The sequence below is a fragment of the Oncorhynchus mykiss genome, chromosome 9 (genome assembly GCF_013265735.2).
Source record: "Oncorhynchus mykiss isolate Arlee chromosome 9, USDA_OmykA_1.1, whole genome shotgun sequence".
NCBI classification, from domain to species: Eukaryota; Metazoa; Chordata; class Actinopteri; order Salmoniformes; family Salmonidae; genus Oncorhynchus; species Oncorhynchus mykiss.
The window spans coordinates 55,440,059-55,466,982 of record NC_048573.1 but is presented as its reverse complement, the minus strand read 5'-3'; the positions used below and the strand labels follow the sequence as shown (position 1 = coordinate 55,466,982).

Here is a 26,924-nt window from a genome sequence, read left to right as displayed (position 1 = left end):
AGAGACAAGAGGATAGGTAGCGATAAAGAGAGAGAGAAGGAGAGGGAGAGGTGAGATGGAGGTTAAGAGTAACGCCAAAGAAAAGTAAGAAAGAATCTTGAGGCGATTTCCTTCTCCCCTTCCCTCCCCTCCCCTCCCCTCCCCTCCCCTCCCCTCCCCTCCCCTCACTCTCTCTCTCTCTCTCTCTCTCTCTCTCTCTCTCTCTCTCTCTCTCTCCCTTACTCCTACATGCTTTTTCTCATACTCTGCATGGGTCATGCTGCCTCCTCTCAAACTGTGGGCAGACAAACATAGCACCAGGGAGAGCTATTAGCAGCAGCAGAAGATCACCCAGGAGCTCTAAGATGTTTATTTATTAGAGTCTTCCTGTTGCTTAAAGTCCTGACCTCCTCACTAAGCAATTTGGAGTCAATGTGGACAGAATGGCGAATAGTGTGATCAGTTTGTCAACTTCTGAGACCCGTCGGTCTAATGATTATTCTCCTGACTGGACTCCGTACTCACAGTCGTCCCTGCTTAACTGGACAACCAACACACTGTAGGAAACATGGTAATGTAACTGTTGCTAAACATGGCCTACTTTGACTTTATGCCATTCCATTTCATATGTGTTTATTGTCAGTATTTGCTGTTTTGATATGATTTTCATCATTGTCCATCATGTTTTTACATATTTTACATTTACATTTACATTCAAATGTCTAAATTGGCCCTATAATCTCTGTCATTACAAACACACGTGTAGGTTTGATGCTCCTGTGCTCCCACTTAACATAGCTAGCTACACAGCAAAATGTTTTGACTCAAGGTGAGGGTTTCAAATTACTGTGCATTCCCAGTGATTTCACAAAACACTCGCTGTATTGGTTGGCCTGCATCTCCCCTTTTAAAAGCAAGGCATGAGTCTAGCACACAGAATTACAAGAAGGATCCATTTGGGAAGAAATTACTGAATTAATGTTTTGCTGTTTCAAGTGCTACTCAGACTCTGGAGAGGGGATGGCTATATGTTTATATTCTTTATAGCTCTGGATGAGAGTACATTGGAGAGGTAGGCTTAGGAACTGAAGTGACCATCATTCCAGTATGTTTCCACTGAATCAACACATGAAAACAAAAGTTCTTTCTTCAGCAGTAAAAATGATGTACTGTCTTGCCTGGTTACCTCAGTAAGCTCTCAAACACTGAGGTCACTCATGGAACGTCATACAATTCAGGCTTTAAGTTAATGCTCTCGGTGTACTTGTTATATCTGTGATCATGGGAGAGAGGGAAAACGGGCAGTTTGAACAACACTATGTTCAGCTGTGACTTAATTACAGGTAGGACGATGTGCAACTGATCCCCCACTTTTAATATAATGAAGTGTTTTTAAGATCACTGCTACTGCTGGACTACTGGTTTGCCACCAACTTCAAGCCTTTCTGCTGCTCAAGGCATCATAATTAGCATTTGCACGCAAGAAAGGCCACATTTGCAAAGCAAACGGAATATAACATCTGCTTTTTTTAGTGGCTAAGTGATGGTTTAGAGTAGAGCCACAAGATTAGGCCTGTGTTTATTTTCTCTCATGTCATTAGGCGTGTTCTCATGGAGGGCGTTAGCACGTTCTAACCTGAGGTGGTTAACTAAGATGTTTAGGAAATCTGCTATGCAATTAAATGCCTGTCTGTACATGTTGCTGTGTAATGCAAGATACTTGCCCTCAGCATGTTATGCGCCCCTGGCCAATTTACTTCAGGTAACATGTAGCATGACTTTGTTCCGGTATTATCAAGGAGAAGTTATCTTTAAATTCTACCCTCTATTTAATAATATAGCTAGTTCCATTATTATGGGGACAAGCACAGTTTTCAAGGAGCCAATTTACCTGGAGAGTTGAATTAGTGTGTAAAAGTGCAGCAGTCAGTCTGCCCCCCTCAGGGTAACCATTTATGGAACCCAAAAGACACTAAACCTAGACCGCTCCTGATTAAGTGTCTGTAATGATTCGGCAGTGTATCTTTAGTGCAGTTGGGCTGAGTTTCATTTCAAATTATGCAATGAGATCATTCTGTTAACTGGCCCGTAAATTAAAACAATGTTACAGCAATATTGATTTATTTAGATCACAGATATGAATGTCACGGCACGCCAGTACATTTAAATAGTCAAAATCTGGGCACAAAACCCAAACAGCACAGACGATTGAGCTTACAAAGAAAACTTGTTAAGTACTGTGTTAGTTTGCATTGTTTGCCTTAAGACTAAAGCACATAAGAATAAAGCACATCATCAACACAGGGACCGTAAAATGAACGCCAGTGTGCTTTTCTTACTGATTCACTCCCATATTTTATTGAAAGAGGTTCCTTCTAAATACAAGCGCCGTGGCTTTATGTTAAGGTCTTATACTTTGGATACATGGTAGGTGCTTCTCAGCTTCTCAACTGAACAGATGTATAGCATCTTGGTTGGTTATTGACAGGCAGCTCATCCCAACTAAACAATACACACTTTTGTTCTCATCTCCAGTGTGAAGCATTCCTAAAAAGCTAGTATGTGTTGGTTGCTTAGTGGTTGCCACAGCAGGCTATAATTTGATTCAAAAGCAGTCACACAGAACTGACCCACGTGCTAAAATGTTGAATAGAAACGTGAATAATGTACCAGAATGTAGGATATCAGAGATACACAGGGACGGATGCTATAGCAACCCTCTATTGGTCAAGCTGCTATTCCAGTTCACCATTCATTTTGTGTGTTTGTGCCTGTCTGCCCTGGAGAATCACTGAGAAGGATGTGTGGTATTTGGACGGTCATCCTGGGGGTGGCTGACAGGACAGTATTATCTCCTGATGACCATTAGAGAGCTGTTGCTCAGACATCACAAAGTTAGTTGGTCTGGTCTGGGAGAACCCGCATCCGATTTGTTGAACTTTTAAAAAAACAGACAACACAGGAAATGTAGCTTTTGAAGTTATATTGGTGTCAGAAATGGCTCACATGCTCTGCTAAATTACATAATCCATGGGCTCGCTATTATACATAGTATTTCTCCTAGACATTATGTATACAAGATCATTTATACTGAAATACTTGAAGATACTTCAAAGTCCGCCACCGGCTTAGAAGGAGTTGTTTGAGTAAGCTGGTAAGTGAAGAGAAATGTTAAATATCAGAATGTACTCTACCCACACTGGGATATCCTAATGCAATAAACTGCAATCTGAGACAAGACATTTATTTTAGTGACCGAGTGTGAGGGATGTGTATTTATTTAGTCCCCAGTGTTTCTTCAGCAAAATGTCAGCACTCAGCAGCAGACCGTTAGGCAGGCTTGCTGTTTACACCCACAGGGTGCTCTCTTGTTGCTCAGACATAACAGTAACCATGAGTCATGAACCTGCTAGCCCTGCTAATGCCACTTTCCCACATTACAAACCCTTGGATGCGCTCATCTTTTTTCCATTTCATACCAGAAGTGACCTGTCATGCTTTTCTTAGAGCTTGTCATCATGCCTTGATAAAATAGCACTGTAGGGCAGGTTACTTATGTGCAGAGATCAAGAAGCATTCAACCATAGTATGACATAACACAAGAGCATTATTCAGAACCCCCTACAGGTGCTGGAAAAGTGTTTTCAGGTCAGTGGCATGTTCCAATGGGTCAGCCCAGGATATGATTTTCTATTGATCCATCATCAAGCTCCACCCTGCATCACATCCCTTGTCTTGTTTGGATTTACACTCGGTTGAGTTGTGAATTCAATGTGAAATCAACCAAAAATGTCTCCCCGTCATTGGATTTAGGTTAAAAGTTGGGTGAAAAAAAAGACCAAAATTCCCTTACACTTATGACTTTCTGCAAATCCAATCAGTTTTCTGCGTTAATTCAACGTCATCACATAGAATTTTTGGGTTGAAATGACGTGGAAACAATGTTCAGACTATGAAGAACAAAACAATCTTTCACAGAAACTCTCTGGACCCCGAAGCAGGTGTTTCTATCACCTTCAGGAGGAACACAGCTTTCCAAGACAATGATCCAAATATTTATAAAATGAAAATCTCACATGTACAGAATCTCCACCACATTCTGAATTCTAAATAATTATGAGCCCACCATCGGATACAGGGGACCCCAGTCCAGTGTGATGTCCTACCTCCTCTACACTTTACTGGGGAACGGTCTGAACTGTGGTGACCCAGTCATGCCAGATGGTTGTTGTCTTTGGAGGTATCAAGAGGGAGTGTCCATGTTATTTGCAGAAATGGTCCTGAGATTTAGGAGAGGGTTTTAGAGGAGGACTAGTCTCTTGTTTCATAAAAGTGTACAAATTGAGTAGCCAGAATGCAGATTTGGTTACTGGGTGCACTGCAGGGATTTGTATTTATTATGGATCCCCATTAGCTGCTGCCAAGCCAGCAGCTACTCTTCCTGGGGTCCGGCAAAATTAAGGCAGGTATACAATTTTAAAACATTACAATACATTCATAACAGATTTCACAACACACTAAGTGTGTGCATTCAGGTCCCTACTCCACTACCACATATTTGCAACATAAAATCCAGGTCTGCGTGTGTGTATAGTGCGTATGTTGTATGAAGACTGCCCAAATGTTCTTAATTGGTTTATTAATACATTTTCAAGTTCATAATTGTGCGCTCTTCTCAAACAATAGCCTGGTATTCTTTCATTGTAATAGCTACTGTAAATTGGAAAGTGAAGTTAGATTAACAATAATTTAAGCTTTCTGCCCATATCAGATATGTCTGTGTCCTGGGATTTTTGTTGTTGTTATTTACAACCTCATGCTAATCACATTAGCCTACGTTAGCTCATCCGTTCCGTGGGAACGACACCAATCCCGTAGAGGTTAAGCGTTGCAGTCATTTCAGTCTCTGTAGTAGCTGACGTGTATAGTGTTTAGTCATCCGCCTTTACTCAAAGCCAGTGGCATGTCGTTAGTAAAGATTGAAGAAATTAAGGGGCCTAGACAGCTGCCCTAAGGAATTAGACAGGTAACTTTTTATCCACAATATAGCAAGGGGTGTAAAGCCATAACACATACTTTTTTCCAGCTGCAGACTCTGATCGATAATGTCAAAAATCACACTGAAGTCTAACAAAACAGCTCCCACAATCTTTTTATCATCATTTTCTCTCAGCCAATCATCAGTAATTTGTGTAAGCTTGTTGAATGTCCTTCCCTATAAGCGTGCTGAAAGTCTGTGGTCAATTTGTTTACTGTATAATATCATTGTATCTTGTATCTGGTCAAACACAATTTAAAAAAAAACTTTACTAAGGGTTGGTAACAGGCTGACTGGTCGGCTATTTGAGCCAGTAAAGGGGGCTTTACTATTCTTAGGTAGCGGAATGATTTTTGCTTCCCTCCAGGCCTGAGGGCACACACTTTATAGTAGGCTTAAATGTAAAAAAATAAATAAATAAATTAAAAAGGCAAATAGGGGTGGCAATATCGTCCGCTATTATTCTCAGTAATGATAAGCCAAGATAGTAGCTACTAAACAATTGGATACCACGAAATTGGGGAGAAAAAGGGGGGTAAAAATTCAACAAACAAAAAAACACAAAAAAAAAGTTGTCAGGTGTTTTGTCATTATTGATAGACAACAATCATTTTTTCACCTCGTCTACACTCACTTTACAGAATTCAAAATTAAAATGTTTGTCTTTCATAATTTGGTCAAATATACTTGATATGTAGTGTCAGCATTTGTTGCTGGCAGTCATGCCTAAGTTTGCTAATCATGCCAATTAAGAAACAATTAAGTAGTTATATCAATATCAGTCGGTTTTGTGATGAATGAGCCATCTGATTCAATTAATGATAAAGCTGAGTTTGCCTTTTTTCCCAAAATGTAATTGAAGGTGCTCCAAAGCTTTTTACTATCATTCTTTGTCTTTTATCTTTGTTTCATAGTTTAGTTTCTTCTTCTTTTTATTCAGTTCAGTCACATGATTTCTCTGTATGTTTGCCAATCAGTTGTGCAGCCAGACTTATTTGCCATTTATTTTGCCTTATCCCTCTTAACCAACCAATTTTTCAATTCCTCATCAATCCACGGGGAGTTTTTACAGTCATTTTCTTAATGGGTGCATGCTCATTAGTAACTGGGATAAGCAATTTCATAATTGTGTCAAGTGCAACATCTGATTGCTCCTCATTACACACCATCAACAAATATTATTTACATCAACAACATAGGAATCACTACAAACCGTATTGTATGACCTCTTATACACTATATTAGAACCAGCTTTGGAGCTTTGGTTTTCCTAGATATGGCTACTATATTGTGATCGCTACATCCGATGGATCTGGATACTGCTTTCAAGCACATTGATATAGCATTAGTAAATATGTGATCAATACATGTTGATGATTTCATTCCTGTGCTGTTTGTAACTACCCTGGTAGGTTGACTGATAACCTGAACCAGGTTGCAGGCACTGGTTACTGTTTGAAGCTTTTTCTTGAGTATGAATGTCATACGTTACAAGCAAGTGATTAATTTCATGAACCTTGTTTCTTAAGCTACATATGTTAACGTGGGCAATTTTTTGCACTTTTCTGGGATGCTTGTTTGTTTTCATTGCTTTACTGGGAAGCTTAGTAGATATTGTCATGTTATTTATGTTAGTGCAGGGTGATCTGCACACAGTGGACTACCTACTAGGGCACACAGCCTCAGTGCTAACAGCATAAATCTGGTTCATAGGCACATGATTGCTGCATACAATAGCTGTAGGATCAGCAGAGGCATGCAGGGCAGTTAGAGGGACATAAGTTACATGTACATTTGCTAAAGCGTTATGATGACTCAGCGACACAATGGTAGGGATTAACTGAGCTGGGCTTGGGTCATTGATAAGTCATTGTCTCAACACAGCCTTATAAGGCTCTGAAAGGATCCAGGAACCCAAATGATTTGGGTGGATCCCATCCTCCTTATAAAACGTGTTGTTTCCAAAAGGTATCAAAATTGTCAACAAAAGTTACACCTATTGAGCTTCAATAATCACGTAGCCAGTTGTGAAGAAGAAACCTGCTAAAGTGTTCAATGCCACAATTCAGAGAGGGTATAGGGCCAGATATGATGGCTATTTTATTAGTGTCTAGCAGAGAGTCAATCAGCTCTTTGATATCCAGTTTCAACTGCTCAGAGCTGCCCTTCATAATGTCATTAAAACCCACATAGACTATGATAGAATCAATGTCCATGTCCTGACGTAGTACATTCTGGAGCAGCTTAGTAATGTAATTTACTCCAGCTCCAGGATAGGACATTGTTTTTGCACCAGGAACAGTCACATTCCTTACCATGGAGCTGCCCAAAATCAGGGCTGGCAAGAAAGACGAGGAAATCTGCCCACTCCCATGCTTCACAGGATTCTGAGAACCCTTTAAGGACAGGCAAGAGGCAGGATAACTTGAGTCCGTTGTTCCCGGCACCTGGTGCAGGACTCCGACAGATGGAGAAGCCTCGCTCGATCCAGAGCAGGGACAGAAGGTTGCCGACGTCGATTTTGAAATCGTAAGGGAAGGAGTAGGAGTAAGCCGTGCGACCACAGACACAGGTACCCCCAGCGACCAATGTGCAGGAAGATCAGGGCGGTGAAACTATTTGTTGTTTGTATCCACTCCAGGCCTCTCTTGCTGTGTTCCTTCGACTCCGCTATTGGATGGGGGAAGAGAGGCAGGAGATGCCTCCCCTGGCGAACGAACTCTGGGCAACACCGGCCAGCCTGATAACAACAAACGACAAAGGTTAGGTTTTTCTCCTTTCCAACATAGACTAGTAGATGGAGTAATAACGGAGAGCTTTAAAGGAAGTAGGCTAGTCAGCCAGACAAGGTCCAAAGGGATCATTCTGATCACGACCTGATATGCCCAGACTCTCCCTCCATCTCCACACCGGAGCTGGGATGCACTGAGTTCTGTGGAATGGTCTGTGGAATCATCACAGTGGTATTTCTCCATTCAAGGTGCATCTTCTTTGATGCACCTTATGTCTAAACTTCTTTACAGTGAAATTATCTTGATTGGTGATCTCAACTGGTGTTGGTTAAAGCCGGTGTCTGGTGAATGAAAAATGTTTTGTAATTCTATGAATCTTACCCAGTTGATTAACTCAACTATTCTGCGGTTGGTGTTTTTTGTAATGATTTAAGTGACCATTGTGCTGTTGTTGCTGTTAGAAATAATAATGTTCCAAAGACAAACCCACGTTTTATTCGTAAGAGAAATTTGAAGTGTTTTAATTAGCAGGCTTTTTTTGTTTCATGATTTGTTTTATTTTGACTGGGGCAAGATTGAGCTTATCCCTAATGTGTTTTTTTCCAAATAGTTAACAAACATGCCCTATTCTGCAGGTTCAGGGTTAAAGGGCGGTATAATCCATGGTTTTCTTCTGAGCTGTCTTGTATTATTCACGACTGTAATCTAGCCTGGACTAAAGCAAGGAAATAATGTTCTGATAGTGATTGGCTTATTTTTTGGCAGTTGCTAAATAAGTGTTATTTTCTTCTCAGGAAGGCCAAGTCTGAATATTTTATGTCTGTTACCACTGATAACCTGAATGACCCTAGAAAGATTTGGAAGGCTATTAAGTCTATGTCTGGTAACAGTAATGTTCATGAATTATCGTCATGTGTTTTGAAGGACTCTGTTGCTGTATATGACAAAACTGAAATGCTGAATTGTTTCAATGAGCACTTTGTATCGTCTGTTAGGCTGTTTGATTCAGTGTTCTCTGTCTCTGTACAACCCTGTGTGGATGAACCAGTGAGAGCTGGTCAAACTTTTAGCTTTTTGACATTCTCAGTGCAGGTGGTACATAAAGCCCTGAAATCCTTAGATCAGAGAAAGCCTTCAGGTCCTGATCTTTTGGATCCCTGCTTTTTAAATCTGGCAGCTGATTTCATAGATGAACCACTGACATATTTGTTCAAACTAACCCTGGAATGTAATGAAATTCCAAAAATCTGGAAATCAGCATTTGTGCTAACACTTTTAAAAGGGGGAGATCCAACTCTTTTAAATAATTATAGGCCAATCTCAAAGCTATCACTCCTGGTGAAAATACTTGAAACCCTTGTGAGTGAACAGCTAAAAGAGTTTTTATTTACTAACTCTATTTTATCAATGTACCAATCGGGCTTCAGGAAGAAGCATAGCACAATTACAGCAGCCATGAAGGTTTTAAATTATATCACTGAAGCCCTTGACAAAAAACAGCAGTCTCACTTTTTATTGATCTCTCTAAGGCTTTTGATACAAGAGATCATGCTATACTAAGGCAGAGATGGCCGAGTGTAGGTCTTTCAGAGCATGCAGTTGCATGGTTTGCTAACTATCTGTCTGATAGAACTCAGTGCACTCAATTTGATGGGCTTATGTCTGTTAAATTGTCTGTCTTTAATGGTGTGCCCCAAGGCTCTGTACTTGGTCCTCTCTTATTCACTATTTATATAAATGATTTAGACAAAAATGTCCAAAATGCGCAACTTCATTTTTATGCTGATGATACTGTTATTTACTGTTGTGCCTCGTCTCTTACAAAAGCTTTCCAGAACTTGCAAACTGCTTTTGATACTGTTCAACATACCTTGTGTCAATTGAAGCTTATCCTCAATACTGACAAAACAAAACTAATGGTGTTTTCTAAAGCAAGAAATAGACCTCTGAACCTTTCACCTATTACTACCTGTCAGGGCAAGGAGATTGAGGTTGTAACCTCTTATAAATATCTTGTAATTTTAATTGGTGACGGCCTCTCTTTTAAATTGCATATTCAACAACTTACAAAAAAATTGAAGCTGAAATTGGGATTTTATTTTAGGAATAAGGCCTGTTTTTCTTTTGAAACCAGAAGGAGGCTAGTATCAGCTACATTTATGCCTTTACTTGACTATGGGGATATTTTATATATGAATGCTTTCGCTTAGTGTTTGAGATCAATTGACACCCTTTACCATGGCACTTTGAGATTTATTTTAAACTGCAAAATCCTTACGCACCACTGCATTTTGTATACCCGGGTTGGCTGGCCTTCTCTAGTCACTCGTAGGCTCAGGCACGGGTATACTTTCATTTACAAAGCCATTTTGAGTTTACTACCTTTTTATTTGGGCATTTTTATTGTTCAGAAATGTGGTGGGTACTCCCTTCGTACGCTGGACTTTATCCTGCTAACTGTTCCAAATGTCTGAACGGAATTTGGTAAAAGGGCTTTTATGTACTCTGCGCCATCGTCTTGGAACTCCTTACAAAATACTTTTAAACTGGAAGAACTTGTCCCGATTAGTATTTTAAATCACTGATGAATGATCTTGAGACTGATTCCCTGACCTGTCAATGTTTTTAATTAGCTGTTTTTGATTTTGTTATACTCTTGTGAATTTTATGGTTTTTACTAGCATACTTTTAGTTTTTCATGTTGTCTGTCTGTAATTTTTGTAATGACTTGGTGCTGCCTATCTTAGCCAGGACGCTCTTGAAAAATAGATTTTAAATCTCAATGAGCCCTTCCCAGTTAAATAAAGGTTAAATAAAAAATAAAAACAAATTAAAAACAAACTCATCACTATGAGCAAGTAGGCAACATATTTTCCCATTGAGGAAAATGTGTATTGTTGATAAAATGGCTTCATAACTCTATTGTGTAAATGTATTCTAATTCACAATCTGTTGAAATATAATTGAACAATAAAGAGGGTGGTGTCTAGTAACATTTGCCAGTCATAATATCCCTACAATTATATTGAAATCAGTCTACGTAGCTTGGCAAGGCATGGTAACCACATTGCACCAGGGACCATAAGAACCATGTTTCCTCCTACAGAGACTCTCCATTGAGACAAGAAACATCCACATATACATTTACCTCCCACAGCAGATGCATGGCTTTCACAAAGCTAAATTAAGCAGGGCCTAAAAGTGGTTGATGGGCCACCATGGAGGTCAGAGAGAATGTGAAACCATAAACCAGGCCTCTCCTCTAGCAGAGACCCCCAGTCTGTTTATGGATGCTGGGTATCTGCCGAAATGCTGCTTATGCTGCTCAAATATCTCATGTGATACTGTAGCCACCCTGACATCCACAGCAACTTTGTCCTTGTCAACGTCTCTGGTGAATGGTTATGGATTGTTCTGTGTGAAGGAAGAAGGAAAAAGGTCTGAGGTCTTACTGGAAACATACTAAGGGATGCCAGGAACAAAGGATAGCAGACAATGGTGTTTGTGTGTTTTATGACCTTCAATTAAGCTTTTCTTTAAAGGGATGCAGAACTGCTTTTAGATGTTCAAAATTCGATATGTGATACAAATGTACCGCAGCCTATGTATGTGAAAAACAACTCCTGTCTGTTCCTAATCTTTATCTCCATCTTTTCTTAGGTCAAAAAAAACGTTTGAATATTTTAACTTATGTTTGTGCTGACCTCAGGCCTGTCTCTTATGTTAATAGAACCCTGAGTCTCTGGACAGGTCCATCCAGAACACCCTCTCAGACCTCTACCCTCCCTTCGAGGCCACAGCCCCCACTGTCCTGAGCCAGCTCTTCCAGGTCATAGAGGAACGTTACCAAGGAGACGCACTCAAGTGTCTGCTGGACTTCCTCATTACAGCCAAACACATCCTTGAGAGTGTTCAGCAGGCTGCCTGTGTGAGTCAACAGCCTCCGAGTTATACACATCAACACAGATGCTATACAAAAAATACATAACAGTTCACCATACACATTATATACAGGCATTTAGGCTCAAATAAAGACCAACTACACAAAACAAAGTTACCTCAATTACAAAGCTTGCAAAGTCATGCTAAGTGTAAAGACAAATGAAATGGTAAAGAAATGTCTGTCATTTTTCCTGTCAGGCCCAGTACTCTGATGTGGTGTTCCGCTGTGAGGGTTGGCCTCTGTGTCTGCATGAGAAGGTGGTGATCCAGCTTGCCTCCATCAACCCCTTATTGCTGCGCCCAGGGGACTTCTACCTGCAGGTGACACCCTTTTCTGAACAGTCCGCCCGCATTGTGGTCCGGAGCCTGCTGGGGGAGGAGGAGGGACAGGGTCGGGAGGTAGAGGAGACACCCATCCCTGAGACCTCCTACCCCTGCATCTTCACTGAGGACTGGCTGGGGGAGCTCAACCATGGCCGCCATGGCACCCTTCTCAGCCACTGTATCCTCTCCACAGACCAGGGCATGGTGAAGGTGCCATGGGCACAGGTGGCTCTACCTGAGTTTGTGGATAAACCCAGAACTATGGCCTTGTCATCTCCTAACCCTGCTGCTACTCAACAGGAGAAAGTGGCAAGGCCAGTGCCCTCGTTGGCGCTGCCTCCCCCTGCCTCTGGGTACTCTGTGGAGACTAGGATCTCTCCTGCTAAACATGGCATTGCGGTGTCGCTGTGTCTGGTGGACAGTAACTGCTCCAGGCTGGTTAAGGTGGATCAGGATAGGCCTGTGGCTAAGCCCATCGGCTGGGTGTCTCCCAACACATGGGACAGCCGCAGCAACAACACCTCTGAAGTTGAGGGGGAATACATAGACTTGGTGGAGTTCACTAAGCAGAAAGAAGCGTTGCTCAGTGGGGCTCACAGTCACACACACCCCAGAGCACCCATATTTAGGCCTGTTACCCTCAACAGGCCTGGTGTTCCTTCGGCTCCAGCCCTGCCCCCGCCCCCGGCCTTGGCTCCTGCCCCCCACCGGCCCCTCAGGGAACCGTTACACTGTGGCCGGACCGTCCGATTCCCCGAAGACCCCCCCTGCACCCCTTGCATGAGGAGGAGAATGGGCCAGGTGTCCAAAGCACAGGAGATCAGGTGCCGGTACAGAGAGTCTTACCATTCAGCACTGCAGAACCCTGTTACCTTTGAGAGAGACAATAGACTGAATACACTGGCGGTTCTGGAGGAGGCTAGTCTATGTGAGGGGAGACTGGGACCAGAGGGTAAAGAATCATGTCCTGGTCCCTCCCAGCAGTGCTACTATCCAGACCCAGGTCACCATGACCAGACTCCCCCTGTTAGCACGGTTCCCTGTTGGAAGTCTGGAGAAAGTAACACTATATCCAGTGGAATTTTACAAGGCCTGAATGACACCATAGAGGATGATGGGAGATGTCCCTCCTCTCTGTCGACCACTATTGTGGACATATCAGAGAAGTGTGAAGTTGTGATACAAGGAAGAAAAAGTAGGGACATTGACTTCAATACAAAGATGATTCCCAGCTTACATGTAGTGAAATGTAAAAACACGACAGCTTTTGGACTGGTTTCCCCAAAGATGAACAGGCGGAGACTGCCCAACCAAGGTAAGAGGTCTACAGAATGGCATGTTGTTGTTATTCTGTAGTATATTAAATATATCACATACCTCTGTATGATCCCTCTTTCCTAAAGATGTCTCCCAGGCTGGCCAACCCTTCATACCCGTTACAAACGGACACCAGACCCCTCCAATTGAAATTACCCAGCAGCCCCTGGGTCACTATGCTGTGCCCAGTTCTAAGGTCCTGTTACCAGCCTCAGCAGAACACAGCACTCACCATCTCCAGATGGGAGTCGCATGTCTAACTGGTATGGAAAAACCCCTTACATGGTTTGCCATAGAGACAGAGGTGTATGATATCTGTCCAGGGAAAGTGTATCAGATCCTCATGTTCCCCTCTCCCATATTCAGGTGGCAGAGACAGGACAGGTCGGTTGGTGGTTGAGGTGCACGGAGACAAGGAAGGATGGAGATCTCCTTTCGTGTCAAGTCTGGAACTCAGCAAACTTCTGCTCTACCTCCACTCTGTAATCAAGTATGTATGATACCCCCTGGGCTGGTCCCTCTCTTATGTAGCCATTGGATTGTATTCTTAATTCATTGTTTTCATCTTCATAATTTATAGGCGAGAACTAAGAGAACTTGGAATGACACTAGTTATTGATGCTCGGAAGACTCCACCTCCACCACAGTTCAATAAGGCCTTGTTGGTGGTTCAGGTAAGAAGACTTGGCATCTTCCTTGTCATTTTGGAATCATCACTACACAACATCAACACAAGAGGGTAGCAACTATCTAAAGAAGTATTCCCTTGTAATGTCGAGATCACAATTTATTTATCTCAGTTGTTATGTCGAGATCACAAGATAATGAAAAGTACCACGCATCATCCATTCATTTGTTCAGATGCACAATAACCACTTCATCAAGGAGCTTTGTGGCTGCATTGATCGCAATGCACTCCTGGGGTATGTCTCCCAGGCTCCGTGCTGGCCCCCAAGACCACAGCCAATTGCATGAAAGGAACAACACAGCTAAATTGGCTAGTCTGGTGAGCTAGCTAGTTAGCTAGGTAGTCTTGTTAGCTAGCTAGCATGTTATCTATGCTGGTTGTTAGCTTGCATAACAGATATGTTTAAAATTATAAGAGACACTTGTTTTGTGGATAATATTTACATTTACTGTGGGTGAGCTCCATTCAAGACAGGCTGATCAGATTCAATTTCAGCCTCTAAGGCTGAAAAGTCAGGATGCTGCGTTGTAGGCTGTTTTATAATTAAGGCTCCTTGCAGGCAGATTAACTGTCTAAATGCTTTATAGGCAGATGCATGTAATCCAGAATGGGTGAGCTCAATTCCTGGCAGGTTGATCAGATTCAATAGTTGCCCCAGAGGCTGATCAATCATAATTGTGCCTTTGCTGACAGATTCCAAGGCTGAAATTATCAGCCTCTGAGGCTGAAATTTAATCTGATCAACCTGTCAGGAATGGATACAGCCACTCTGTAAATGTAAATATAATCCATAAAACATTAAGTGTCACTTACAATTATACACATACTGTATGAGTTATGCAAGCCAACAACCAGAATAGTTAACAAGCTAGTCTAGCTAACAGAACTCCCTAGCTAACTAGCTAGCTCGTACTCAGTCACTCATTCACTCACAAGTCTAGCCAAGTTAGCTGTGTTGTTGCTTGGGGGTGGCAAACAGGCTTTGCCTGCCAGACATCGTTCAGGGGTTAAACGCCTCAGGTAAGGTAAGGGACATTTAACTTGCTAACATTCTAAGTTATACACTGATAATGAGCGCCAAACACAAATGAAAGTGTGATGTTAGCATGAAATGTACCATCCCTTAGTGTAGCAATCAACATAAATGTATGCGCTGATCCACCATGGGCTCTGCTGCCTCAGCCATACTGTCAATCTGTCATCAATACATCCACAATATGTCCACTCCTATTTTGCTATGTCGTGATCATGAGAAAATTATTGTGATCTCGACAAAATAACTTTCGTTATGTAGTGATCATGAGATAAATAAATTGTGATCTTGACATAATGAGGTAATTATTTTATTCCTACCCGGACTCTGGACTTTTCCCTCTGTTTATTCTTGTCTTTACTCCCCAGATTGTGCTCAGTTTTACCTGCAGTTATAGGCTACTGTATTTACTCATACCTATTTATTACTGTGAGGTCTCCTATTTGGATTATGTTACAGGAGCAGATTCCCCATGCAATACACAGTGTCTTAATCCTAGTGGAGAAGGAGAGCTGCCATCGCACAGAGAAATGTCCTAGACTACAGGTCAGATCTGAATCAAGGGTTTCCTCTAATGATTTCCATCAAGCTTAGAATTTTAGAAATAGTTAATGCATTCATTCTGGGTGGCTTGCTCTCTGATGTCACTGACTGTGCCATTCTCTATCTATAAGTAGATTGCTGTGGTGACCTCACTGAAGGGGTTGCACAAGCTGGTGGAGGGGAGTCAGCTGACCTCAGGCCTAGAGGGTACCCTTCCCTACAACCACATTGACTGGCTGCAGCTCCATCAGGTAGGCCCCTAGAGGACACCATGTCCTAAAGCCACCAGGACTGGCTGCAGCTCCATCATGTAGGCCCCTAGAGGACACCCTGTCCTAAATCCACCAGGATTGGCTGCAGCTCCATCATGTAGGCCCCTAGAGGACACCCTGTCCTAAAGCCACCAGGACTGGCTGCAGCTCCATCATGTAGGCCCCTAGAGGACACCCTGTCCTAAAGCCACTAGGACTTGCTGCAGCTCCATCATGTAGGCCCCTAGAGGACACCCTGTCCTAAATCCACCAGGACTGGCTGCAGCTCCATCATGTAGACCCCTAGAGGACACCCTGTCCTAAAGCCACTAGGACTGGCTGCAGCTCCATCATGTAGGCCCCTAGAGGGCACCCTGTCCTAAAGCTACCAGGACTGGCTGCAGCTCCATCATGTAGGCCCCTAGAGGGCACCCTGTCCTAAAGCTACCAGGACCGGCTGCAGATCCATCAGGTAGGCCCCTAGAGGACACCCTGTCCTAAATCCACCAGGACTGGCTGCAGCTCCATCATGTAGACCCCTAGAGGACACCCTGTCCTAAAGCCACTAGGACTGGCTGTAGCTCCATCATGTAGGCCCCTAGAGGACACCCTGTCCTAAAGCCACTAGGACTGGCTGCAGCTCCATCATGTAGGCCCCTAGAGGACACCCTGTCCTAAAGCTACCAGGACTGGCTGCAGCTCCATCATGTAGGCCCCTAGAGGGCACCCTGTCCTAAAGCTACCAGGACTGGCTGCAGCTCCATCATGTAGGCCCCTAGAGGACACCCTGTCCTAAATCCACCAGGACTGGCTGCAGCTCCATCATGTAGACCCCTAGAGGACACCCTGTCCTAAAGCCACTAGGACTGGCTGTAGCTCCATCATGTAGGCCCCTAGAGGACACCCTGTCCTAAAGCCACTAGGACTGGCTGCAGCTCCATCATGTAAGCCCCTAGAGGACACCCTGTCCTAAAGCTACCAGGACTGGCTGTAGCTCCATCATGTAGGCCCCTAGAGGACACCCTGTCCTAAATCCACTAGGAATGGCTGCAGCTCCATCATGTAGGCCCCTATAGAGCACCCTGTCCTAAAGCTACCAGGATTGGCTGCAGCTCCATCATGTAGGCCCCTAGAGGACACCCTGTCCTAAAGCCACTAGGACTGGCTGCAGCTCCATCATGTAGGCCCCTAGAGGACACCCTGTCCTAAAGCCACTAGGACTTGCTGCAGCTCCATCATGTAGGCCCCTAGAGGACACCCTGTCCTAAATCCACTAGGACTGGCTGCAGCTCCATCATGTAGGCCCCTAGAGGACACCCTGTCCTAAAGCCACTAGGACTGGCTGCAGCTCCATCATGTAGACCCCTAGAGGACACCCTGTCCTAAATCCACCAGGACTGGCTGCAGCTCCATCATGTAGACCCCTAGAGGACACCCTGTCCTAAAGCCACTAGGACTGGCTGTAGCTCCATCATGTAGGCCCCTAGAGGACACCCTGTCCTAAAGCCACTAGAACTGGCTGCAGCTCCATCATGTAGGCCCCTAGAGGACACCCTGTCCTAAAGCTACCAGGACTGGCTGTAGCTCCATCATGTAGGCCCCTATAGAGCACCCTGTCCTAAAGCTACCAGGACTGGCTGCAGCTCCATCATGTAGGCCCCTAGAGGACACCCTGTCCTAAAGCCACTAGGACTGGCTGCAGCTCCATCATGTAGGCCCCTAGAGGGCACCCTGTCCTAAAGCTACCAGGACTGGCTGCAGCTCCATCATGTAGGCCCCTAGAGGGCACCCTGTCCTAAAGCCACCAGGACTGGCTGCAGCTCCATCAGGTAGGCCCCTATAGGACACCCTGTCCTAAATCCACCAGGACTGGCTGCAGCGCCATCATGTAGACCCCTAGAGGACACCCTGTCCTAAAGCCACTAGGACTGGCTGTAGCTCCATCATGTAGGCCCCTAGAGGACACCCTGTCCTAAAGCCACTAGGACTGGCTGCAGCTCCATCATGTAGGCCCCTAGAGGACACCCTGTCCTAAAGCTACCAGGACTGGCTGTAGCTCCATCATGTAGGCCCCTAGAGGACACCCTGTCCTAAATCCACTAGGACTGGCTGCAGCTCCATCATGTAGGCCCCTATAGAGCACCCTGTCCTAAAGCCACTAGGACTGGCTGCAGCTCCATCATGTAGGCCCCTAGAGGGCACCCTGTCCTAAAGCTACCAGGACTGGCTGCAACTCCATCATGTAGGCCCCTAGAGGGCACCCTGTCCTAAAGCTACCAGGACTGGCTGCAGCTCCATCAGGTAGGCCCCTAGAGGACACCCTGTCCTAAAGCCACTAGGACTGGCTCCATCAGGTAGGACAGTCAGAGCATCAAAGCAACCTCAGACTAGGTTCTGTTTGCTCCTAGCAGAACTCGTCTAGGCTTTAGCGCACGACTGTGATTGCATACTCCCTTAGAGACCTTCCCTTGAAAAATGACCAGTTGATCAATCACCGACAAAGGGGGCTGATAGGTTATAAATTTGACTAAAGTATACTTCGCCTACCAAACGTCAACTTGCCTTGAGAAAGTAAATTGTGTGCGCCGAAGAGCAACAAAAAAAACACCAAAACGAACAAAACTGGCACAACATTTAGTCACGGTTCGACTGGATATTATGCCACGGCCTTTTAACAGACACTACAGACCTCTTGTTTGTTCTGCTTTGACGTCTGATGTTCAGAACATTTATCTTTCAGAAACTTCATCCCTTTATGTCAGATCTCCAGGAGGCCTCAGGTTTGCTACTAACAGCCATCAGGAAACTAGAGGAAGGCCGCAAGATTGACACAGTGCAGGTATTGGATTTAACCTTGACGACACTGTATTATTGAAAACATGTTGGAATGGACTAGGGTTTCTTATTATCCCCAAACCCTTCTCTCCCTGTGTGGCAGGATGTACAGAGGTGTATTCTAGAACAGAGAACTCTGATGAAGGATGTTCTGGAGGACAGAAAGTTGGTCGTTTTGCAAAGGGAGGGGGGAGCCATGCTGGCTAGACTGAGAAGGGAGAGTGACCTCAGATACTCTCACTGTGAGGATTACAGGTATACTACCTCTCACTGTTTATTATGAGCAGGATAATTGTGGGCCTTCTTCAAAGGATGCTTATCAATGTGTTATTCCCTTGACCTATGACCGCTTTGTGCAGTGATGCAGTGGATTCTGTGACCTGCATGTACAACCATGTAGAGGAGCAGGCCCATGTGCTGGTGCACAGATCCAACATGTCCCTGGAGCACCTTGAATACCTGCTCCAACTCAGAGAAATGGAGGGCCATTTCTCTAAGGTACATTCAGAGGCTCCTCATATGGTATACATACTTTATATCCATTAGGTAAACACTTAGGATATTTAGTAAGCCTCCTCCCTTCTGTAGATCAGGGAATGGTTTGATGCAGAAGGGGAACGGCGGTTGTTGGAGGCAGAATCCGTGGAGGACTCTAGAAAAAGAGTGGAGCAGACTCTCCTTAGTTTCAGTGCATTCCTCACTAAAGCCAATGTAAGTCAGTCTATCTCCACTCACCCAATGACGCAAAGTGGTGACACTGTTTCATGCAGAAATGGAAGTGCCCATGAAAGTCCATGTTTCAATTGAATCACATATTTACTGTAACTGTCCATTAGGAGCAGAAGCACACGGCTATGGCCCTGGTGATGGAGGCAGAGAAGATCCAGGGCCCATCCCCATACCCTGAGACTGAGGTGTTCAGGACCATGGTCTGCACCTTCAAATCTGGCCTGGCTGACTTCCTCTCCCGGGCAGAGAGGTGCTGTAGTGAGCTGGAGACTATGGTCACTGTGTGCAACTTCTGTGAGCAGGTTGGTGTCTATTCTGAAAACTGGATTGGTTGTTGTTCCACGTTGTTTAGTAAACATTTCAGTCAACTCTGTTGTCTCTTTCAAGGTTTTTGAATAGGCTGAGGCTGCGGATCTGACATTTCTGGACCTGAATTTTGGCCACATGAAAGAAAAATGTGACCATTTGATCTCAATTATCCTAAAATCTTATAAGAAATTAGGTGGTGTTTTTGTCTTACAGTAGCAAGGTTATGCTATTATATTCGGTCCTGCTATGTAGAATACTATCATTGTGTGATCTTGCAGACGTTGATTCAGCTTTGATCTAACTTAAAGGGATACTTCTGGAGGCCCCTTGTCTATTACCCCAGAGTCAGATGAACTCGCGGATACCATTTTTATGTCTCTGCTTGCAGTTTGAAGGAAGTTGCTAACTAGCTCTTGTACAATTGCTGGACACAGGGGAAAAAAAACATGTTATCTACAAGTTCATCTCACTCTGGGAAGTAGATAAATGGGCTCATTGCCAAAATCACAAAGGTTCCCTTTAAACAAGCACCATTCACCAGAGTAGCCTGTTCTCTACGAGTAGAGCAGAGACTGTGCGTAAAGTAGAGAATCACACAGACACTTCGGTAACTTTAGCTGTCGGGAAGAAAGTTCCAGAAAAGTCGGATCCACAGCCACTCCATTTGGATAAGTATTTTGCCTTTCTTCCAGGCTACTGAGCTGGCCAAAGACTGCAGACAATACCTGGACCAGGTTGTCAGACGCCCAGAGACGGATGATGTCTCTACACTCCAGATGTACCAGGAGAGCTTTGTCCAGTTCTCCCCAGAGCTCTTCCAGGAGGTGAAGGGCCAGGCGTGTGCTCTGAGGGGGTCCAGGGGCATGCGGGTGTGGAACGTAGCGTGGCTAAAGTGTCAGGAGGTTAGGCAGCAGCTAGAGGAGAGACTACAGAATGTGGAGAGGGCCTTGCGGAACACAGGCCCCTGGCATGAACAACTTAGAGCTGGTGAGGATGAGGCCTTGGTTCATACAGTGACTCATCATGATGGAGCTCTGGTACTGCCCAGACCTGGTCCACCACACTGGTACAATCCCCCATCAGGCTCTATGATGGGAAGGTATCACGGGGCCTTGGAGAGCAGGAACAACTCTGTGACCTGCTGTAATATAAACTTCAAGCCTGAGAATAACAGACCTTATAAACGGTCAAAGACCACCACAATGCCAGCCTCTCCCCATATCAGATCCATTAGGAGAGCGGAGAGAGAGCCCAGTGGGAGAGAGGCCTGCCGAGGGAGGAGCACAGAGGCCGCCACCCTTGCCAACTTGCACACAGTGGGCTGTGAGTGGTTCCCGTGGCAACGCGGGGGCCTGGGCCGGTCCATGAGCGAGGACTCGTGTGCGACCGCCACGTCCAGTCAGTCTGAGTCTTGCGTCCAGACGCCTTCCTGCTCCCACGGGAAACCCTCCTGTCGGATCCTGCAGGCCGCTCAGAAGTTCCAGATCTCACGGCATGGCAGCTTCTGCTCAGAGGAATCCTGTAGTGTCCGAGAGGGGACAGAGAGGACCTCTTCAAGGAATACTAGCCCATCAGTGAGGAGGTGTGAGGGAACAACATCATTGGCAAGTTCAGAGGAGAAGGCTGGCAATATTATGTGAGTTCCTAATGGAGCAAGACCTTCACCTTAGATTGACTCAATGTGTTTTTACTTTTGCTCCATCTACTCTAAGCTTGCACTATCTTGACAAAGGTACATTTCAATGATTCATTTTCTATTATTTCCAGAGGACTGAAAATGTGTGTTTGGTGTAACTTTATCTGTAGAAAGCTGCAGCGGATCATGGCGGAGCTACTGTTAACAGAGAGGGAGTATGTGCGCTCCCTGGGTTACATCCTGACTCATTACCTCCCCCTGCTGGAGAGGCCTGACGTGCCACAAGACCTGCGGGGCAAACGTGGAGTCATCTTTGGGAACCTGGAAAAGCTGTATGACTTCCACGGCCATTTCTTCCTCAGAGAGCTGGATGCCTGTCAGACAGAGCCTTTACAAGTGGCTCGCTGCTTCCTGAGACACGTGAGTTACATGTCTGTGTCCTATAACTCTGTTGTTTAGCTGAATTTGCTACTGAAGTTGAATACATTTAATATTCCTGTTGTGACTGTAAACTCTTCCTCCTATATGTAGAGAGACAGTTTAGGCCTCTATGCTCTCTACAGCAAGAACAAGCCTCAATCGGATGCCTTAATCCTTCACCATCGCCCTGACATCTTCAAGGTGAGGTACTCCCATCAATGCTCAATGTCAAAGATCAATGCTCACTTCGTATCAATGCTCTCGCCATCCCTACTGTGACCAATCCTCTGTCTCCTCTCCTTCCACCCCAGAGGAAGCAGCAGGAGCTGGGGGATCATATGGACCTGTCCTCCTACCTGCTGAGGCCCATCCAGAGGATCAGTAAGTACAGCCTGCTTCTGCAGGACATGCTGGGGATGTGTGGGCCTCAGAGAGACAGGGAAGAGCTCCAGGCTGCAGCCGAAGTGGTTCGCTTCCAGATGCGTCATGGCAACGACCTCCTCACCATGGACGCCATCCAGGACTGTGACGTAAGTTTACCATTCAAATCATCACAACCTCCAAAATGTGTCACTTAAATGTGGGCATATAAGTGGGAAATGATCACCCATTATTGAATGAACAGTATGAAGGATTTTCAGGAATAAACATGGATGTATTTGTCTCCACTCCTCCCTCCGCCACCAGGTGAATCTGAAGGAGCAGGGCCAGCTGATTCGCCAGGATGAGTTCATCGTGTTCTTCAGAAAGAAGAAATGCTCCCGCCGTATTTTCCTCTTCCAGGATCTCATCCTCTTCAGCAAGACCAAGAAGACCAATGTGGGCAATGATGTGTACATCTACAAACAGTCTTTCAAGGTGTGTATACCATATTATAAAAAATTTAAAAACGAACATAAGACCCAATTTACAGAATGGATTTTGCAGCATTGTAATTATTGTTCAACAAAAATAATGCTATCTTAACTGCCTTTATGTTTGCTATACAAAGACCAAGTCATCCAGCCCTTATGTTGACATTGGTAACAGCAAGCATTCTTTATTTAGTATTTATTTCACTTCTGTTTCTGTCTAGACATCTGATATCGGGATGACACATAACTCTGGAGAGAGTGGTTTCTGTTTTGAGATCTGGTTCCGGCGGAGGAAGTTCCAGGACACGTACACTCTGAAGGCTGACAGGGCGGAGGTGAAAAGGGCCTGGACCAGAGACCTGGAGCAGATCCTCTGGGAACAAGCTGCCTACAGCAGAGGTGAATCCTCATTTTTGGGGGGGGAACTCAGTCTGGCTTTCAACTTAATCTTGAAAGTTGTAATAGTAGAATCACAAGGTGCTATTTCTAAATTGGGTCGTGCATCATCAGTTCCTCTTGTCATGTTAGTCATTACATACCTTAGAGAGATATTTATAACTTGTTATAAATGTCCAGATCAACTAGCCCATGTCAGCTAATGTTCTGTAGCTAGGTTTTTTAGCCCATCGATTTTCTTGTAATGTTTGAGTCACTCAAATATCACACGAATAAACATTAGACATGGAAAAATGTATAGAAGTGCAAGAAAATGTGCTTAAAACTGCACTATTTTCTCTGCACACCATGACAGAATGTGTAGAATTGCAGGAAATAAGCTTTAAACCTACAAATTTTTCTCTCCGCCTACAAGAGGGGTGTGAACAGTGTGTCATGAACAGTGATTGTGTCCATAGAAATAGATGTGGTGCCACGTTGGGGATTTTCCCCAATGCTGGAATGGGAGCCCGAGTGAAAAGATTTGGGAACCCCTGTGGGGGTGCAATTGTGAAGAAATGCTATATCAGACATTAAATACATCCAATTGATGTTTTGGTTGAGTAAGTTTGAGCATTAAGACTGGTGTTGTGTTTGGTGTGTTGTAGAACTGAGGATACAGGAGAGAGTGTTCATGGGCACGGGGAGGAACCCTTTCATGGACATACAGCCTAACGAGGCAGCCATCTGTGACAGTGCCACCAACTGTGTCCTGCTAGGAAGAGGTAACAAGTCCACAGCCAAGTCCCATACCCAGGAACTGACAACACAAACGTGTAATGTACTCACTGACTGAATTGTCTCTTTGCTTTGTCAGCTCCTGTGCCGTCTTTTCCACAAACAGATCTTGAATGTCTCCGGCCCAACTCCATTGGTTCAGGCAGTAGTGCCTCTACCTCCTGCAGCCACTCATCTTCCTCCTCTGGACGAGGTTCTTTACCTCCTGTAGGTTACCCTGGTAACCAGATACAAGGTGGGGAAACCAATCACATTGTCTATTCCTCCCCGGAGACTGTGACTGAAGATGACCCCAATAACCATCACAATCACCAGAAACAAAACCTTCATCTTCTCAGTGAGTTTTCTTGTTCTTTCATTAGGGCCCTGTGTTTTGGCTAATCGTGCCAAATTACCTGAATTTTAACCTTTGCTTTAAGTCTTTTCTAGAAATGAGAATTAGACCAAAGTAAGTAAGTAATTGTCTGAGGATGGTGCTGGACCATCTGACATAAAAAGAAAGGGGACAGTGATGAAAAATCTTTAAATAAAAGGTTGAAATCCAGGTAATGTGACATGATTAACCAAAACACAGGGCCCTATGCATGGTGCATGACTGCAGACTAACACAAACAGACATACAGAACATGACACTTGATATGTGCAAGCATGTGACTAAACATGGGTGATGCCATATCTACTTACCTTTCTGTTGATTCCAGTGGACAGCATGGAGTCGTCAGGTGAGAGTGGCAGTGTGTTCAGCAGCTCGGAGTGCAGCTGCCTCTCTGCCATTGGTGGAGAGGTGGAGGACTCGTCATCTGTCCTGTCCCAGAGCTCCCAGTCCCGTGTCACCCAGAGAACAGCAGCACCCAATCTCAGGAAGAACAGCTCCCCTGCTACGATCAGGAAGAAGCCCTCCATTGCTCCCAAACCACCAGTGCTAGCTGCTCCTCAGAGTCTGCAAAAGGTGTGGTTAAATGATGTAATCATGCCAGTAATTGGACCTAATAGTAAACCTTCATAATAATTACACTGTACATTTTCAAATGGATCATTTTAGTTACATATTTTATATAAAATCTCTATAATGATCAAAGAAAACTTACAGCCAATAATTTCTTCACAGGGCAAAAAAATGGTTGCTATAGGAAAATCAACAGAAGTTTAACCAGTGGATTTAATGGGTGAGTTGAGACCAAATACAGTACTTTTTATTACCATACAAGGTGCATACATGTGCAATGTAGTTGTTTAACATATTATGGGATTGATTTCCTTCTAGATGGTTCATCCTGTGGATCTCTGAGCAGTGATGATGGAGAGCAATACGGCTGACAGTCAATTAAAAACTATGATAACAGACTGAATGGACCCCTAGTTGACAGGCACTGAAGAGAAAGTGACTTTTTGTCTTTGAAGTACTAATGTATCTGGAATATTCTAGCTGAAATATCATGAAAAGGAACACATGATGTATTGTGGTCAGTTTTTAAAGTGCTTATGGACAACATAATAATACTTCTTAAGCAACCACTTCTTTATCAGATACTGCTTTAACTGAATGGCTATTGTTTTGCTGTCATTGGTTCATAGAACATACTTTTTTTGTCTTTGTAACACTAGTAGTATTTCAGCTGTTAACTTTTACAAGGGATTTCTTTGGAATTTACACATCATTCTCACCATGTCATGTTGACTCTCTTGATGACCCCATATTGATGACCCCATCTCTTGATGACCCCATATTCCCATGAAATGTCAAATATGGGTTAATGTTTTTTTCTTCAAATTACACACATTTAACACTGTTTATAATGTACCGGTACACATGTCAAACTCAAACAACTGACTATAGAAACAGTTGTTCCCATCAGTATTCTCTGCAGGCTCAGGACAACTTGTCAGTGGCACTCTGACATAATTTCCTGCCCAGATGTATAGATAAATTAGGGATCAACTATTGATGTCCAGGTGGGATAGCAGAGGAGCAGCAAGTTACTTAATAATTTTTTCCCATTTTTCCCCAGCTTTGTACTGTATTGCTGTGAAAAATGTCTGGAAAGGGAGAAAACCACTAAATTGGAATAATTTAAGGGGTCCATCTGGCATTTTCCACTCATCAGAAACCAGTGTCTTCAGATTTCTCCAGTTGTTCTAATAGTCAACATATTAATTTACAATATTCATTACAAACCATGTATATTATTGAGATCTTTCTTTTCTGTGAAAACTGAATGAGCAATTTTGCTTAGGGCTAGGTTCTATAAGAACTGCGGTAAACAACATCTGCATAGCGGTTGTTTTGGTGATGCTGTTTTTGGGGGGGGGGGGGGGGGGGGGGGCCTTCATGATGAGTTCAGATTTTTGTGGCCCCCACCCCCATCAAAGTTGCCCATCCCTGTTCTAGGCTATTGTCTACACTTCAAACAGGCTATAAATACCCCCATTCAAATGAACATTGATAGCGCCTACACTTTCTATCGCCGTTTTGAACACACGAGCAGCCGTTCTCCAATTTGTCAACTCATACTGCAGTTACGGCCAACGCAGGTTAACTCTTGATCTGATTGAATCACAGTCTATCTTTTTAACATGTCAATATGGTGAGACTTTCTTTGAAACCACTGTCATCAATGTTAGTTTTGTTCATTGTCCACACTTTTGGGGTTATATTTTGTTTTTTATATAAAACCCAATGTATATAATTCTCACAGAAAAGCTATTTATTATAGGATCAGTGCCATTTTTGTAGAGAATTTTGTACTTTTTCCTGTATTTCTCCAGCAGCTGGTTTGAACATCAACTCACACTGATGTTGTGCAATCAGAAGAAATGGGAACAACCTCCTTCAATGGAATGTGAATCCTGACACAGAGGTCACAGGCCATGACTAAACATTGTGACCTGACTGACCAAGCGTAGCCCTTTTGGTCAGCACATAGCCATCGGTTAAGCATCAGATAACATTGTTGTGTAGGTCACCCTGTTGAACTGAACGCTCCTCTACCATAGCCCCCCTCCGCTGTCCTGAACAGTTTGTGTCACAAATGGATTACATACAATATCAGTAAACAAATTACTCATTGAGATATTCTTTATTTACATTTGGGTAGTCAGTTAATTATAACCTCTGTGTTTA

At 44.0% G+C, this 26,924-nt stretch overlaps 1 protein-coding gene across 3 annotated transcripts; it reads left to right on the top strand.

Moving 5' to 3' along the window:
* Positions 1-219: 219 nt before the first annotated feature.
* Positions 220-26,458, top strand: LOC110532411. Of its 3 annotated transcripts, XM_021616295.2 has the most exons (25): positions 222-550; positions 7,659-7,779; positions 11,480-11,677; positions 11,890-13,330; positions 13,419-13,595; positions 13,699-13,822; positions 13,913-14,006; positions 15,513-15,599; positions 15,731-15,847; positions 18,588-18,686; positions 18,786-18,937; positions 19,042-19,180; positions 19,271-19,393; positions 19,519-19,713; positions 20,413-21,356; positions 21,527-21,776; positions 21,888-21,977; positions 22,088-22,306; positions 22,464-22,634; positions 22,852-23,029; positions 23,674-23,790; positions 23,883-24,140; positions 24,505-24,752; positions 24,912-24,969; positions 25,068-26,458. In XM_021616295.2, exons 4-24 carry the CDS (start codon positions 12,217-12,219, stop codon positions 24,951-24,953), a joined length of 4,938 nt encoding a protein of 1,645 aa, XP_021471970.2. In that variant the 5' UTR covers positions 222-550; positions 7,659-7,779; positions 11,480-11,677; positions 11,890-12,216; the 3' UTR covers positions 24,954-24,969; positions 25,068-26,458. The 3 variants fall into 3 exon arrangements, with proteins under 3 accessions (XP_021471969.2, XP_021471968.2, XP_021471970.2); XM_021616294.2 differs by lacking the exon at positions 7,659-7,779 and having other exon boundaries at positions 220-550; positions 23,910-24,140; XM_021616293.2 differs by lacking the exon at positions 7,659-7,779 and having other exon boundaries at positions 221-550.
* The last annotated feature ends 466 nt before the right edge of the window (positions 26,459-26,924 follow it).

Bases quoted from the DNA above. Each gene is read 5' to 3' on its own strand.
- LOC110532411 (XM_021616293.2), top strand. The intron at 18,687-18,785 runs GTATTGGATTTA...CCTGTGTGGCAG, and splicing joins GCAAGATTGACACAGTGCAG to GATGTACAGAGGTGTATTCT. The intron at 24,141-24,504 runs GTGAGTTTTCTT...TGTTGATTCCAG, and splicing joins ACAAAACCTTCATCTTCTCA to TGGACAGCATGGAGTCGTCA.